The following is an 18,102-nucleotide window of genomic DNA, read 5'->3' as shown; positions in this document are numbered from 1 at the left end:
ACATTCATAAATGTAAATGGTCCTCAAAAAGACCAAGGATTCAAGAATTTAATAGCCTATAGAAATTCATAGAATAGCCAACATTCAAACACTAGCTTCATAGTATGGAAATAAAAACGAAAAGCTATAAAAACACAAGACATTTACAATTAATTAAAAACTTCATTATGACTGTTTGAAATAATAACCCCTATTTTCCAATTCAATTGTGTAAATAGATTTATATATGTATAGATTTTGTTTGGTTTTTGGTTTTGGTTATGGCTTTGTGGTTTCTATAGGGCTATATAAAATAAAATCACAGCATTTACAAAATACAATCAAAACACAAATGTTTTTTCACATTTTAACTTCCATTTAAAAATGTACTAGCCTATTTATTGTTTTTTTTAGGCTCCACTGCCACAGTCTCTTCTGATTTGGCCCCTTTGCCACAAACACAAACAAATTATTTAAAATGTATGGTTAACACACACACACACACACACACACACACACACACACACACAGGCACACACTATTAAGTAAGTTCTACAAAATAACACAATGGACTTTAATGGTGTGCAGCACCCTCCAGTGGAATCTCAGCCATAGTGACACAGTGTGAACATGGAAACTTGAATGAACTGTCTGTCGCCTAATAATCACTTTATAACAACAAATCATATTTGAGAAGGAAAGACTAACAGGAGAAGTCTAACTTTATTTTATTGTTTTATTGTTGCAATCCAACTGAAAGACCAACAAATCAACAGTTAATTCATCCCGTTATGAAGTATTGTCTTTACCTGAACAAACCATGCTGGCCAATGAAACATGGATTTTGGTATTTTGAAGAAAATTGTAAATGTCAAATGCTGCTGTTAGGCTGCAAACACTGCAACAGATCCCATTCATCCTTCCACACGGATCGTAATTCCTCCCTTCACAAGTCTTTGCATAGACATAGTACTCATTCAAATTAAAGCTGTCACAATAGTGTTATATAGGCTACGGTTCAAGCCACAAACAAAGTAGGCCTGCCTGTTTATGTCACAGAGTCTGTTCAGCCAAAGAACAATGGCTAAACTTGTGCACCTGTTTACTTTATATGCAATTAAAATTATTGTACAGGATTATTATTTAACCAAGTAAAGGAGATGTAAAATGTAAACAAAACATTAAAGAAAAGCATAAAAGCACTCTTATGGGCTGTGATCGCATATAAAACAACAGTAGCCTACTACCTCTTCAAACAATGAGTTTTACTCTATAAAGGCATGTGAGATTGCACCTCTATAGTCTATGGATGACAGACGTTCATTTTGAGGTCACATATTTTTTTTTATTTCTTTATTTCAGGCTACATAATGCAAGCTGGTGTTTGCACAAATACGTGTGTACCTTCCATCTGAAAATTCATTGTGCTAATCAAAAAAATTGTGCAATCCTCAGTCACAGTGTGTAACAGGAGCCCAGACAAAAATGTGCCCAGGTTAAGCAAACCGAAAACCTTTCTATTTCCTCAGGCGTGATAGGTTACCAGACTGTGATGATTAGTTGCTTTGTGTGCGTGTGTGTGTGTGTGTGTGTGTGTGTGTGTGTGTGTGTGTGTGTGTGTGTGTGTGTGTGTGTGTGTGTGTGTGTGTGTGTGTGTGTTTGTGACTCTAGGGTGGGCACAGGCTTTGTTACTTTCATGCGGAGGGTGTGCATTAGTTGTTGGTTCCTTCAATGTGTGTTTATTTATCCTATTAAACATTACCTCTACGTGCATGTAAATGTGTGAGTTTACCTGCGTACATCCTGAATACACTCTGAGTTGTCATAGCAGCAGAGACACAGGTGTTACATTAAATTTGCATGCACAGTTACAACTGGTGCACAGCCATGGTTAATGTTATTAATGACATTGACATCTGTGCTTTTTCCTGCTGCCACATAGCCTACTTGCTGTGAAAAAGGCCACGTTAGCTTAATCTGAGAGGTCAAAGTTTAGGCTGCATATTATTGACACATCAAACAGTTTGTCTTCTCTTGTTCTAACTTGTTGAAGTTGATATAACTGGGCTGGACTGGACAACATTAGCTACAGGATGAAGGAGGAAAGGGTTTTAGGGTAAGGATTTATTTTTTCTTAAGCTGGCAGCTCTCACTGAACACCTATCAGTCGGCTACTTATCTTCAGTTCAAAGAGTTTCAAGTCCATTCTCATGATTACCTCAGGATAACTCAGGTTTTTAGGACAATCTGTGTGTATTCAGACAGGTAGAGCATGCAGAAGAGCTTTTAAAAATTGTTTTTATTAATTAACTGGCATGAAAAATGGCTTTGAATATGCTTTATGAATTTATATATACAGTATATAAAAAATAGGCCTTAATATATCTCACTTCTTCAGCTTATGGTGAAAGCATAAAGCCAGTTTTTTTCAATCAGTTCACTCGACAATCGGCAGGGAGGCAGTGAAGGCAGACAGAAGCAGTAGATCACAGAGCAATGCGATGCAGGCAGCAACAGCAACACAGACTGGAAAAAACAAAACAAAACACCAATTCATTTAAAGATGGTTAAAAAAAAATGACTTCACATATACAGTTCATTAGATAGTGGTGGAACTAATTTATACTAACACCATGTGCGTAGGTGTAAAATTTAATCATAACAGGAATTCACATTCACAAACTGTGGAAGTGGCTTAACTGAATTAGGCCTAATTCATTTATTTGTCTCCATTTTACACAAAGTGATATTTAAACTGTGTGCATGTCTAAAACCACAAACACTGTGAATTAAGACAACAATAGGCTACTCACCTTAATTAAAAGGGAATACCTGAAACCACAGGAAATTATGGTAAAACTCCTATTATAAGAGTGTTTTTTTCTTTATCAAACCAAACCTACTTTGAAAAAAAAAAAAAAGAGTTTTAGTGTGTTTTTATTGCAGCCACGGAGAGTGTTTATTATGTTATATTTATGATGCAGCCCAGGATTGGTCAGGCGCTCCACATTACAAAAAAAAAGAAAAGAAAAGAAAAGAAAAAAGAAAAAGAGAGAGCCCTGAAAAGGTCTGAGTTGTGGCCTGTAGGCGGCGACACGGAGCCCCGTTTCTGTAAAAACAACATCTCACCTTCTTTCTTTAGTCCAAGTGCTGGAGCACGTTTGAGTGACCATGGAGTGCGTTTGCTGTCATGTAGTTCAGCGTTAATACGGCGTGAATAGTTATCGGAAGGGGGGGACTTCGGTGTGTGGACACGAAGAGGGGCGCACAGTCGAAGCCATGGCTGCATGGGAGGAAGGAGAGGTTTTGCACAGTAAAATAACAAGGCACCAACACCACGACGGAGCTGGAAGTGTAAACAGCTCAGAGGGCTTCAGGAACGGCTATGTGAAGAGCTGCGTCACCCCCCTTAAACAGGACCATCAGAGGGGTTTTTTGTTCAACTTGTGCGGCTTTTGCAACGAAGACATCCTCAATTCAAAATTACTCAAGGTCTCTGCCCTGTACGTCGGCGCGTTTGTAATTGTCGCGCTTTCTTTCCTCATTTCCAGGAGCTTGCAAAGTGACTCGCTTTGGGATTTGCGGACTTTTTTGTGGGGCTTCTCCCAGTCCATCAGCCCCCTGTTCAGCATAGGATGTGCTTTCTTCTTTCTCACGTTTTACCTGCGGAGGAAAAAGAAGGAGAGCAGCAAATGTTGGCTCGTGTCACTGCCAGCGTCGTGTTACCTCGGGGATTTTCTGGTTTTGCGGTTTTTGCAATGGGGAGAGTCGGACCAGCACCAGATGCAAATGGTGGGCAGGTTGTTATTCGTGTTGGGATGTGTGGGTCTGCTCACGCTGATCCCCACTCTCAAACTCAAACACAGTGTGCTCATACTGGTTTTTGCCAGCGTTGTGTGGCTGGTTTCTTTCACAAGTTTGAGCGGTCTGCCCGCGCTGCTCCGGCCGCTCTTCGCCTGCTTTGCGGGGGTTTCTGGCTCCCTGCTGGGGCTGTGTTTCGACCGCTACTACCCGTCGAGGGAAGCACCGACTGGGATCTCCAGCGCCGAGGAAAAGGTGCCTGTGATCAGACCGAGGAGACGGTCCAGCTGTGTGTCACTGGGGGAGACGTCGACCAGCTATTATGGCAGTTGTAAAATGCCTCGCAGACCCTCGTTGCCCTGCATATCCAGAGAGCAGGTATGTCTTATTCTTCCCCCATGCAGGACCACGGCTGCTGCTGCTGCTGCTGTTGTTGTACTTGTTACAAAAAAAAAAAAAAAAAAGTAGGCCCACTGATCCAGTACACCGAGGACACACATGTGCATCAGGGGGAAGAAAACACCCAGGCTTAGGTCATGAAAAAAAATCCCACAGCCACAAAAAACAAGCTGTTTTATAATAATAATGATAATAGAATATTAAATAATAATAATATCAGTCTGACATTGCATGTGCAAAAAGTAAATAACCTGTATTTGAGGTAAACATGGTGCTGTATGGGTTATTTTTGCAGTGTTATTATCATGCAGGCCTTTATGTGTTTATCACTATCAAGAAATGACATTTAAAGCATCTCAAATAATAATTATATATATATATATAAAAAAATAAAATCTAATCTGCTTGTATAATCTATAAATACAGAATAATTATAAACACTGCATATGCTATGAGGATAGGGTGAAGATGAAGACAGGGAATATTCATGGTGTCAAGATGGATCGGGGATGTATATAAATATAAAAGTTGTCAGATAATCAGTGAAATGTGAGTGTCCATCTGCATCATCATCACCACTATCACCATCATCATCATCATCATCATCATCATTATTCCCTATATAATAACACTAAAACCAGCAGCAGCAAACCCAACCAGTGTTGTGGCCTACAGTCCCATCTGACTGGAGCGGTCAACAAAGCAAAAATGACAGTGAACACACACACACACACACACACACACACACACACACACACACACACACACACACACACACACACACACACACACACACACAGGGATTATTTTAGTGTCCTCATTCACTGTCTGATTCTTTTTGTTTTTTCCTTGTCTGTTGTTTACACACAGTAGCTAACAGGTCCACCGCAAAGTGATGTGCCTTTCTTGCTTTGCATGAGTTTCGTAAACCAATACACCTATACCGAGTGATACCCATACCAGCTGAAGACTATCATGTTGCATACAGTAGGCTATATTGCAGACAAAAAAAGAAAGAAAAAAAAGCTGATGCAGGCTGCTGTCCTCTGTAGACAAACGACAACATTATTGTTGTTGCTCTTATTTTAAACAATATATTTTAACATGCAGTTCCTCCGTGGACGCCAAGCCATCGGCTCACACACATTGTTTTTGTGTCCTTCAAGCTTAGTTAGAAATGATAAGAGAACTAAAAATGTATGTCCAGTTTGTCTCGGTTGTCCTATTTCCAGCAGTTGTTTTTCCACTTCATTGTGTTTTAGGCTGTTAGCAGATTAGCACTCACATTGAGTCAGGCCTTTAACATTGGATGAAAACCCCCCCAAAAAAAACACACACAAAAAACAAAACCATTTAGGATCATTCAAGAATCTGTATGAATACGACCTCAGACGTGAAGAGCTTTTTATTGGACTCCCACACCATTTCACCTTTTGCTTCATCTGATCTGATACAGAAACATTAGATCACAGAATGTGCTTTATGTGTTACTGGCCATTACTGAGAAGTAAACAATGATATATGGAGGCTGGAATATCTTTTTTTTTTTTTTAAGTTAGTTTTGTGATGGACGCCTTAGTTACAACATTTACCGGCCTGTTTATCTTGAAGAGAAAGTTGATGAATATAATCTAAGATGAGGTGTTTTCTCTTCAATATTTGCAGAAAAGGGCTTTATGTTAAAAAAGGAATCTAAAGAAACATTCCTGATGAGAGTATTCCCATTACACATTCATATTTGGATTATTCAACATCAGTATTAGTTTGTTATTTGATTTATAATAGAAAACATACATCAGTGTTGACATAATTCAGAGACTGGGACAAGACTTGAATCTCACAAACCTTGTGAGTAAGTCAGAATTTCTCTTTCCTCATAAGTTTTACACTTTCTTCTTAGGCAGGTGTACACAGCAGATACAGTCCCACATCATATCAAACAGATAAAATTGCATAAATGCACATTTCAGACAGTATTGTGGCGTAAAAAAAACAGTCAAAACTTCCGCAAAAGTGGAGAATAAGATGCTGTTGATTGCGTACAGTCGTGACATCTTATCAACTAAATATCTGACATGCATCCTAATCCGCACCAAGTCGAGAGATAACCAAAACTGCAGGCCATTGTTAGTGCCAACAACGTCATCACCTCACTGTTAACAGCACAAATGGCAGCAGTCTCAGTAAACATTTAAATGTCAGACTTAAGTTTCCCTCAGTGAGAACAAGGGGACAAACGACACAAAGAGTCTCCATAATATTCCTGTCGGTGTGGGTTTTCTTCTGAGAAATGCCCGTCAGGTGCATTTGATGTCTGAGGAGCCCGTTGGTTATGAATCGTGTGGCGAGTGTGTGTCTGTAGGTGTCAGCCCTTTGATGCAGCTTTACTGGCAGCCTTGTCTGGTGTATTGTCCCCCCCACTGCATGCTGGTCTACATCTCCACTGGGATAGTGTGATAATAATATAAACTGTGCAGCCCCAGAACACAGGGAAACATTTTCAATAAAAAATTGTCATTGAAATAATTTAAATTTAGCTGCTAATTTAATTTAATTCCACCTGGATTTTTCATTTCAGGAAAATGTCAGAAATCATCGTCCGTGATAGAACTTCTCTGCGTATTAATGAGTATTTTTATATTCTGCGTCAGAGACTAAACACAAAGAGACACAAAGGAAGAGTCAGGAAGGAGTCACTCAGGGCTCACTGGTGATGTCACACATGCGCTTCATCTTCACACATATTTTGCACACAACAACAGGCGCACACAACAGCCGACCTCCTCGCTCTGTGGTCGGAGAGAGAGGGTCACAGGTTTTCTGTCTTTCTGTTGCAGACAGGGGTTGGCGGCGAGGGAGGAGGAGGAGGAGGGAGGAGGAGAGGAGGGAGAGGGGGGGGGTTGTTGTTTTGTTCACCGCACCACGTGGTTTCATATACAGAGAGTTCGTCATCAAGACGAGCTGCTTTGGTCAGGTGAACAGAAAAAAATATGAACAGTGTGCGAGCGAAGTAGAAAGCAACTTAAACAAGATTATTTTTTGCTTTTTCTTCAATTAACCGTCATGTGCTTGTTAAAAAAAGATGCTGTCAACAACACTTTTACCAATGTTCTTCATTTGTGTGGATTATATGTTTTTTTAGTGCAGACTAGGTCTCTAGACGGTACTGTGTCGCTGTAAAAGTATAACGGGTCGACTCTGCCTGCCCGAAAAGGACCTAAACAAGAGTGACACTCGCGGACCAACACACTTTAAAAATAGATAATGATATAAACATAGCTATCATTTTTTATCTGTGCTAAATAATCATGGTATAACCACAGCAAGACTTGCACCCCGAGGTGTCGTAATACGGAAAATACATGTCATCGATTCACTTATAGGTTATTTGTGTAGTAACAGTTCTGGGAATCTAAAGACATTCGCTATAAAGACCGTATCACATCATATGAATGGATTATATTTTATTAGACATAGGAATAAAACGAGACTCAGCTCTGTGCTGTGTTGAGTTTGTGATTCAATATGTTTTTTTCTCTCTCTGTAATGCAACTGAGAATCCATTTGACATTTGTGTTTGAACCGATGGGTTCTTCGTTACCGCTCCATTAATGTGGCTAATTGTAACATGATGCTGTCATAAATATTAAAGATATAAGTGCTGCTTCAGATAAACACACCCCATGGCCTGAAAGACACCACGGGTGAGAGTTAGGCCACCAGACACCAGAGTTTGTCCATGTCCAGTGTCTGTATTACCAGAGATATATAGATATTTAAAATATTTGTGTAGGTTATATTTGGCCTGTCACAGGTCATGAAGTAGTAAAAGAGCTACAACTGAATAGAAAGCTGTAAGACCATAGTATTAGCTGCACCTAAAAATACAAAAACGTCTAGTTTACCAAGTCTAGTTGAATATATACACACAGCAACACGTAATAATACACAATTAATCACTTTAAACTATCGAGAGGTGTCGTAAGATCAAATAAAACCAGTTATTTCCAATAGGTGAAGAAACAGCTGTGACAAAACCTGTGACACCTTGTAGGTTATATTATTAAGAAATAAATCGCCATACGTGTCCTCAGTTTGAACTCAGATTAGAAGAACTGGGACAGAGGCTTTTGCTTTTTGCTGTGGTGAAACTTGACTTTGGCCACTGGTGGTGCTGTAGAGAGAGAGAGAGGCTTTGATGAGCAGCTTGTCATACACGAGACCGGCCGCGCATGCCAAACATATTAATCTGTTAGGCTAATGAGGCTAATTTAGCTCCTGGTTTGAATGTTTTTTAGGACATGCTAGCTGGTAGTTTGGCCTGCGTGTCAAACTGCCATAAAAAAAAACCAATATTTTCTGACCATGCAAGTGAAAAAGAGGTGGTTTATGGGCTTTTCCTGGATTAACACAAACTGTACATGTTAACAGTCGGAGGTGGTAATGTGTCCTGAAAGGAAACTATGTGCTAAGAAATAAAGAGGAGGCATGAAATGTTATTTCATAGTTGGTAGGTAGGAGGAGCAGCTGAATGTCTGAGACTTGACTGATACATTACCTTTATTGACATTATACACTAAAAACCATACAGAGTTTAACTGGGGGAGGTAGTGGGCCTGTGCTGGTACTGACAAGCACATATGTTGTCTATGTACCAGGAAAAAAAACAATTTTTTTTAGTCTTCATCTCATCAAAGCTTCCACAGCCTCTTTAATTCGGCATACTGTTATTGTTTTTCTGAATGAATATAATGCCAAGAATTCAATTTTAAAAGGCTGAGCTACATGTTACAACAAATACGGACAGTACAGCTCCAAAGATTTCATACAGATTTAAATCAGCTGATATAAATCCGTCTGTCTGAAGGCACAAATCTCCACAGACACTAGTTTGTACAGTTTCAACACATTGACGTCACTGCAACTATTTTTTAACAACAAGATGACGGAAGTATGTCATTGCAAGAACAGCAGATATTTCTCTTACTTAGAGAACTTACTTATTATTCTCCTACTTATTAGTCTTATTCTTTTTTCTTTTCTTTTTTAAATATAAAGATACATTTTTACCCTATGGTTTGGTTTAATAGTGGTCCATGAAATAATATTTTCTTTGACTCTGCTGCTTTAAAGCGTCTTTAGTCGACCTCGGCTCGGATGAAAACATTGTGTATCTAAAATAGAGCTGCACCGCGCCACATGTCAATAAACCATATAATTATTATCTGTTTGTGATCTTAAAGCAAGGGCCAAACAAACAATGAGAATTAGTGCTTGGAATTTACAGACTAATTCATTTTCATGTCATGATACGGTCACGCTGCGAGTCCAAAGATTACTTTAAAGGTCAGTTTCTCTCTCGTCTCTGCCTGTGTGTAGCGTCCGGTGCACAGTGACGGTCTGCAGCTGAGCACATTTTTTTTTATAATTGTTGTTGTGTTGTGTGATCCTTTAGCTCCGTCAGACAGATTTAAAGAAGGACACCCTCATATTTGTTGATGCCTTCACAGTCTTCCAGTTACACAACAACACGGGCCACGTGCGAGAACGTCGTTCGTGTGTAATTTTTCTGCTTGTATGGCTGAGATTCACCAAACTAACCAAAGAGCCGCCCTCAGACTAATATATACCGTGATGCTCATGAGCAGGTGCACGTCCTTAAGATTTTATCTTCATCATCATCGTAATCGCACAACACCACCAAATCACCATATAAGGTCGTCTCTTCAACTTCTTCAACGTCTGGGTGAAAGGTTCATTCACAAAAATGTCAGAGAGCTTCAAGCCCTCCTGTCAAGACACCAGCAAACACAAAACATATAATACATACATACAGCATAGGAGGCAGGAGTCAAGACGCAAAACAACTAGAAAATGTCAATAGTAAATCTGTCATAGAGCCGCATGCACTGTGGCAGAAATAAGGAGGGGAATAGTTGAAGCTACATGAGTTGGAACCCGAAGTCCAGGACTAAAATGTGTGACGACAATTAGAGCAGAGAATATTACAACCTACAGGAGCTGACGTTACACCGTCGGCTGCAACGCAGGATGATACTGGACAGACAGAGACCTGAGGCAGCTGTCGTCTCAGTGAGAGGGTTTTCTCACTTGTCTCCACTGAAATGTATAAGCTATAAGAAAAAAAAAACTCTTAAGAAATTAGAAGACCATAGTGATAATGATCAGAATATCTTCTTAATTGAATAAATCTCAGCCAGAATTCATTCAGATAAAGGCCACTATCCTTCATAAGTGAGTGGGATTTCTTCATGTGAAGGGAGAGAGAGTAGGGGTCATCGGTCGTACAAGTCTGGACCACTAAGAACAAAATCTAAGTGTGAGTGAAGTGATGAATGACACAAATGTTCTGAAAGTGCCCGTCTGCGTCACCCAATTTGAATACGTGTGAACATGTTCATGTGAGTGGTTGTTGTATGAGGCCGGGTGGATTGAAACAGTGTTCAGACTGTTCATTTCCAGATCATGAAACAGGACAACAGGTTTTTGTCTCTGTGAAAGTGAAAACATGGCCAAACCTACACACTGACTGACGCCAAAAAAAAAAAAAAAATCCAGGGCAAATCTACAAACCAGCTTTTGAAAATAGGATTGTCTCATTTAGCAAGTTTAGTTTCACTTAATGTGAATTTCTCTTTTTGTTCTGATCATTTCAAGTCTTGGTTTTGTGTGTGTGTGTGTGTGTTTTTTTTTTTTTTTTGCCACAGTAACTCAAAACCTCTTGCACAACCAAAGCTTTATGGATTGACTGTAAGTTCCAGGGGTCAGGCTCACTGAATCCCAGATTTATTGCAGTAACTGTGTCACTCTGAGCTGAATTCTTCCTCAGTAGAAAAAACCTAAAGAAGTCGGTGAAGCACGGAGCGAAGGTGCCCTGTAAAACGTTGTATTTCCTACTTTTTTTATTTTATTTTTTATTGCAAGATCACTCCTGCACTTTGAGATTGTCCACTAGTAATCACAAGCGTCACAAACTAAAGACCTCGAAATTTGGTTGAAGCCATTTGCAAGTGAGAAGTATGTTTTGCAAATGTTCTGCTGCATGTTTTGGCTTTGGCTTCTGAGAATCATTTAATTCAAATGACTGTTTTCCACAAAACAATGATTTTATTGTCTGACCTGAATGGCAACCTGTTCTTGCCCAGAATTATATCAGCATGCGTCTCTGACACCCAGTTAGTTTTTTTTCTGAGATAAAGAGAATAAAGTGGAATTAATATTTTTAAAGTAGGATTATTGTATTTGTGGCTTTCATGGTAGGAATCTAAAAGCTTTACTTCATGAGTAAGACACAGTGAATTCAGAGAGAAGGCCATTTTTTTGTGTGTGTGCGTGTATATGTGTGTGTGTGTGTATGTGTGTGTGGTTACCACTCCACGGGGGCAGGCAGGGGTAAATAATACACTTAACTAACCCCCCATCCAGACGAGAACAGAGAAGCAGGCTGCAGAGAGAAAAGGTTGGAAGGGAGAGCAGTGAAAACGCAGAGCAGCTCTCAGCTGTCACGTTCGCTTGCTGTAAAGCCATGTGGAATGATATAACATTGACGTCACAACCCAGTGACGTACCACAGGGTGATTGCAAAGAAGGTGGGGGGCGGGGGGGGAGAAAAAAAATGCCAAGTCTTATTAATCGCCCTGTAGAATATAGTGTCTCGCCTCTAGCAGTGATGAGAAAGGGAGAAATTGTCCATCCTCGGACGGCGTGCAGCAGAAAGTGTTTAGGTGGAAAAAGGTGCCGTGGAGGATTGTTCTCCAGACCACTTTAGCTTATTCATCCAGAATATCAGACAAAGCTCTGGGCTTTTTAATTTTGTATTATTTTGTATTACAGGACGACATATTTTCCTGCTTTTTAAATTTTTTTAAATAATATTTTGCTGAAGCTATAGAGCAGCGTAAGGCCGGCACTGTCAGCAGCACAGTGGTGAAAGTGTATTGAACTAGTTATGTAATGTTTACTTTGATTGAACAAATGCTCTCTCATCAGTATTATAGATCAGAGCAGGGAGAAAGTAATTAGTGTAAAATCTAACAGTAGATTTGTCGTTTAGAAAATCATAATATTATAATTAGTTTCATTCTAAACGTAGAGATGTGCATTATCATAATGTGCTCGCTTCTTTTTTCTTCTTTCTTTCTTTCTTTTTTTTTTGTCAGTGGTCTAATGAGATAAAGTCATGACCAAATTAAATTGTACCTTATGTGCTGTTTGTATTGTTCACACCTTCATCCTCTTTATCTGATTTGTGTGTGGAGATGAAAGCCTGTGTGCGTTTAGTGCAGCCGTCTGCTGCTGCTCCTCTGGTTCACTATTATCAGAACTGAACCACTGACTGAACAAGGTGTGTTGTGTTCAAGATCAGGTGTGTTTGTGTGTGTGTGTGCGCGCGTGCACAGTGTATGTATGCTGATATAGTTTTGTTTTTATTTTCCAGTGCACAGGAAATCCTCCATATGTTTATTTCACTTTCTTCAGTCTGATATGTTGCCTTAAAGAAAACAACAACATTTTACAGTGTCGCTCATCTTGCTCATATTTTATTCCAAACTTCAAACTTCAAATCTTTATTGTCATATGCACCGGAGACAACGTCACACAGTACAATGAAATTCTTATTCTGTGATACCTCTGGCAACATTTATTTATTTTATTGACATATATTAATTAAGGTTAATTACAATAATTAAGATAACCTTTTTTTTTTAGTTTAACTTAATTTTTAGATTTTATTCTGTTAATTTTATATGTATTAAAAATCTTACACTGGAATTGACTGTCTAAAGTTATTTGTAGTTTAAGGTTGTGTGTGTGTTTTGTAGAAAATTGAATTTTAAAAAAAGTTTCAAGCTGTAGTATTTACTCTCCACAGTATAATTCATATATACATCACACTTATTTTGTTGTATGTGAATAAATGTTGAATTTTGAATGGTAATGGACACGTGGCCATGTTTAGTCGGAGCAGTGTTCATGTTCATGTGACTTTGAGCTGATTATTATAATATAATTGTGTTTGATGAAATGTAATCTAGGCTGAGCTGTTGTTTAACTGACGGAGGATGACGTTAACCACAGTGTGTTTGTGTAACAGTTGCAATATGAAGAACCAAGACGTCCTAATTCACTGCTTAGCAACTCCTTTATCAGAGCCACAGGTAGCTTCAATAGTTACAGGTAAACAACATTTTGTGACAGCTGAGCTGAATCAGCTTTTATGCATCTTGTAATAGAGATTTTCAGGTTTGCACATAATCATTTTAATCATTTAGGGGAATTGCATTGATAAAACTTGGCTTGTTGTTATTGGATCCAGGTGACTTTACTGTCACAGCCTCTCTGAGATTATTCTCTCATCCGTCTTTCTTGAATGTCAGAGCTGCTTTGCGTAGCTGCTGTGAACGTCTCGGCAGCGGCAGCAGCAGCAGCAGCAGCAGCAGGACCAGCAGAAAGGGTTAAGTGGAGCGAGGTGCTGTGTGTTTGGCTGACTGCAGAGTGAAACAGGATGCAGCGACTGCATTGTCAGCCTGCTGGTGTGAGTGCAAACAGATGAGGAAATGCTGGAGCGGGTACTCCAAAACTCGGGTTACCCTGGAAACCGTTTGCGTCATGATCACCAGCAATTAGCTTGCAGCTCTTTAGTTTTCATGATAGGTCTACCAGAGCTTAGCCTAATGACTCTGATGTCTGAAGAGTCTCCATCAGAAGAGAAAACTCGCAAAATATTTCATAGATGTTTTTTTTTGTTTCTGCTTTTTCTTTTTAAAAACAATATTTATGAAATAGTTCATACATTTCTAACATTCATTGTAGATAACATTGTTTTTGAACTGCTCTGTGCAGCACGTCCTCTCTTTCCTATGTTTCTCTAATGAGCCTTGATGAGGTGTCCTGACCCCGTCTATCTGCTTGTATTATTATCTATACAAAGCTTATTTGTGGCTGAGTTTGTGTGTTGTTGAGGCCCACAGCGTTGGACTGGAGGGAGAAAAAGCAAGGAGGAGGAGGAGGAGGAGGAGGAGGGGGGGATCAAACCTCTGCCATCTACTGAGTTTGAGCTAATTAGACTTTTTTTTTTTAATGCAACTCATTCTGTACTCTGCCTTGTTTTTACTGCATGAAAGATTTGCAACTGTGAAAGTGTTGAGATGAGTGATAACTAAATGTTCCTCAAAGCCACCGGCTCTTGTTTGCAGCTCGATCTGGCTTTTTTTTTTTCTTTTCTTTTCTTTTTTCCCTGCAGCTTGAGGAGACGGTGGAAGATCCTCGTCTCAAAGGATCTTGATTACACCACGAGGCTTCCCGACAATGCAAACATTTCAGGTGGCTTAGCTTTTAAGTTCAGGATGAGGTTGCTGAACCTTGCATGTGTTGACTGTTTGTCCAGTCCAGTGACAGGGAGCGAGCACGGCCCGGGTGCTGTGACATAGATGGTGCATGGGAGCCCCTTCGGTTAGAAACTGCTGCTGTGGGAATTCACGCAGAATGGAGGATGTAGTAAATGTTTTATTTAAATGAGTACATACCATAGGTTGTTTTTTTTTGTTTTTTTTTACTGACTGTTAATAGTCTCCAGATGACTTTATTAATGTAACATCACCTTTTTCTCTAAAGGGACGGACGGACAGGAGTGACTTCAGCTCTTTGTGGCTCTGTAAACCAGTCCATTTCTCATTTTTTGCATTTTTTTGCATTGCGTCCTCCTCATCGAAAAACACTCTACATCGCAATCTCATCAAAAAATTTTACCCTCTTTGTTCCTCTACTTTTCTCTCCCTCGTTTTGTTCTCTCTATCTCTGTTTCTCATTTTCTCTGAATTTCTTTCTGTCTTTCTCTCTCTCTCTCTCTCTCTCTCTCCGTGTGTGTGTGTGTGTGTGTGTGTGCGCCTCTTTTGAAAACGGTGTCAGCACTGCTGCTTTTACACCAAAAGGCTGTTGCTAAGTGACGGTTGACGTCAGCCGCAGCTACAGAGGAGGGCTTGTGTGTGTTTAGCAGCTGAGGGCAGATCCCACTGAAAAGGGCAAAACTGTGAAGCACTATTAGTCACTGCAATGAAAACCCTAACTTCAACCAACAGGATCGCCATTTCCTTCAAACTCTGCACAATTTATTCCCACTGACTTATTGTAAAAAAAAAAAAAAAAAAAAAAAAGAAGTAAATCTTTCAAAGTGGAATGATGAGGTTAAGATCAATTTTTTTTTTTTTTTTTTTTTTTTGAAGGAGAAGAAACTGCACCCGGCCAATCCCCACCCCCTTTTCTTCACTTTTTCTTTAGTCTGTCGCTGTCTCCCTTTCTTTCTCACTTTAACCCCGTCTGCCCCTCCCCCAATACGCAAGCACACACACACACACACACACACACAGACATAGGCTCAAATGCCAGACCCCCCCCCCCCCCCCCTTACTCTTCCCCTCACATAATGTAAGTGAGATTTTGTAGATAGATTTTGTGTCTGACGAAGGTCTCTGACTCGGAGCTTCAGTGTGATATCTCCCCCATCCGGCCAAGGCTGCTCTTGATCTGCTCACCATTGTTCAGTGTAATCAATTCCCGGGGACCTGTATCACCCCCCCTCCACCTCATCCCCTCTTTCCCCCCCTCCGTTGCCTTTCTCTCTTTCTCTCTTTCTCTCTCTCTCTCTCTCTTGTGACGGCACACGAAATCTGACCTGTTAAAGTGGACCAAACAAAAGGCTCATCAGCATTTCCGGTGAAGATAATAATGGACTTGTTCTTCTGCTGCTGCTGCTGTTCACCTTTATTCTGTTGCATTGTTATTATTTTTTGTAAGAATTTAGCACATTTCTGGACCAACACAGTTAGTTTGTGCTCACACACTAGACTTGTATCTTTGTATTTGTGTGTGTGTGTGCGTGTAAGAAAAAAAGTTAAGAGGCCGTGACATAGTCGTTTAGCAGAGGACACGTCTGTTGCATCTTTACGCTGAACACTGTGATGTAGTGAGTTATTACGGCTGATACAGGCTGCTGCTGCTGGAGATAAAAAAATAAAAAAATAAAAAAACAGCACCGGCAGAGACTGGGGGGGGGGGTCTATGGGCAGAGATAGTTTTTTTTTTTTTTTTTTTTGCAGTAGTCATATGGTCTCCTCTCTGACGACACAGTGAGTGAGCGGAGAGTGCAGGGTTTAATCGCACACCCCCTCTGCAGCTAATGCACACTGGGCTGTTCAGATACAGTGCAAGTGGTGACCCGCCCCAAACTGTCACTGACTGACCCCCCCCCCCACCCCACCCCTACCCCCCGTTTAAAGACCTTGAAATGACGAGCTCATAATAATTTTTTTTTTTTTTAAAGAGCGAGATTCAGGGATCAAGGCCCAGATCGGCAGTGGGTTAGCGACCAGAGAGGCCTCCAACCAGATCACTGACACTGAATCCCTCTCACCTGAGGATGTGGGGCTCTGCAGAAAGAAAATGTATTTTTTTAATTCAATTAAAAAAAGAAAAAAACATATCAATGCATTTTTACACTCTAAAAAGTTCTATCTTAGTTATATTCCAACACAATGCACAATGCATGGGATTGCCTGCTGCACAGTGACCCTCCTTTTGTCCTTATCTGTCATGAGCCTGTATCAAAGGATCAACTGGATCAACAGTGGACTTGATGCCACATATCAACAGCAGGCACCCTGGCATGGTACCACAGACACAGGGCATTAGGCAGACAGCAGTAGCTAGCCGGGGGGTAGGAGTGGATTATTTTCTGTCTCCTTTCCTTTGTGTTTTCATAAAACGAGTCTCCTGCAGAGAGATAAACATTGTTATCCTTTATTCTTAGGGGTTAGGGTTAGGGCTTGTGTTTTTCTGCGTCAAATATGCTTATTAAAAAGAGGTGAGTTGGAGATACTTTAGACTTGCAATAACTAAAGGATAATTCATTCTTTTTTTTATAATAAATGTAGAAAATGTAGTCATTTTAACTTTCCTTCATAGTGAAAATGTTTTTTTTCCCTGCAGACACGGCCACAATAGGGAGCAAAAAACAACTATAGTTGAAAAACACATTCATCATCATCATGTGTGTCTTTAAGAAATGCCTGATATGATGCCTCAGATCTGGCATAGGATAACGCATCAATATGTCAACCAATCATCTTTAATTACTAATCAAAACAAGGATTAAAAAAAAAAAAAGTGAATACTAATTGAACAGCCGGACCAAATGCTAAAAGTATCATGGAGGATCGGTGCTTTGAGGCAGCTGGCACATAAAGCTGAGTGATGTACTGTGGACGGGCCCAGCCACAAAAAAGCACTGAAACTACTTTTAAAAACATGACCACTGAGGGAAAAAACTAATATCAGTTAAAGTATAGACTATATTTTGAATATTTTCAGTATATTATCTTGCTGTCTCAAAACACTTTTCCATTGGTGCTACTTTTTTTTTCCACTGTTGAACCCTCTGATCTGAATCGAGTCAAGATAAAGCACTGACAGGATGTAAGTACCTCACACAAACCAACCTAGAGTAACCTGAACTATCCCTTTAATGGGCCAAAATGAACCTCAAAGTAACAACTGCAATGACATGTTTTGTGGGTGTCCTTATCTTAATATTATATCATGATACTCTTGGTAATGGATTTGTCAGTGCAGAGTCTAGTGTCAGATGCTTCTTCATGACAACAACTCACGGTGATGTGGCAAATTTTCTGAAATAATGGGCTGGATTTGAAAATGGCATTTTAAAAAAAAATCAAAAATTGGTAGATTGTTTCTTTACAAAACACATTAAGATCAAATATGTTGTGTGATGTTTGCAGATGGATGCCACGTGTGTCTGGCTGGAAGACTTCTGCTTTCAATATGAACAAACTGTCATTGTCTTTTCTTTTTCTTCTTGGTAATAGATATTTTTCTGAGAAGTCTGAA

The 18,102-nt window shown here is 39.8% G+C and overlaps 1 protein-coding gene across 1 annotated transcript in view; it reads left to right on the top strand.

The window, feature by feature from the left end:
* The first annotated feature begins 3,101 nt into the window (after nt 1–3,101).
* Nucleotides 3,102–18,102, top strand: part of pde3b (phosphodiesterase 3B) — a 41,621-nt gene continuing 26,620 nt past the window's right edge. Inside the window, exon 1 of the mRNA XM_083999566.1 lies at nt 3,102–4,158. Within this exon, the coding sequence (XP_083855692.1) occupies nt 3,259–4,158 (900 nt within the window). The 5' untranslated portion in view covers nt 3,102–3,258. The remainder of the gene's footprint in view (nt 4,159–18,102) is intronic.

This window comes from Trachurus trachurus (assembly GCF_905171665.1).
Source record: "Trachurus trachurus genome assembly, chromosome: 3".
Classification (NCBI taxonomy): Eukaryota; Metazoa; Chordata; class Actinopteri; order Carangiformes; family Carangidae; genus Trachurus; species Trachurus trachurus.
The sequence above is the reverse complement of the archived record's forward strand: the minus strand, read 5'-3'. Positions and strand labels throughout refer to the sequence as shown.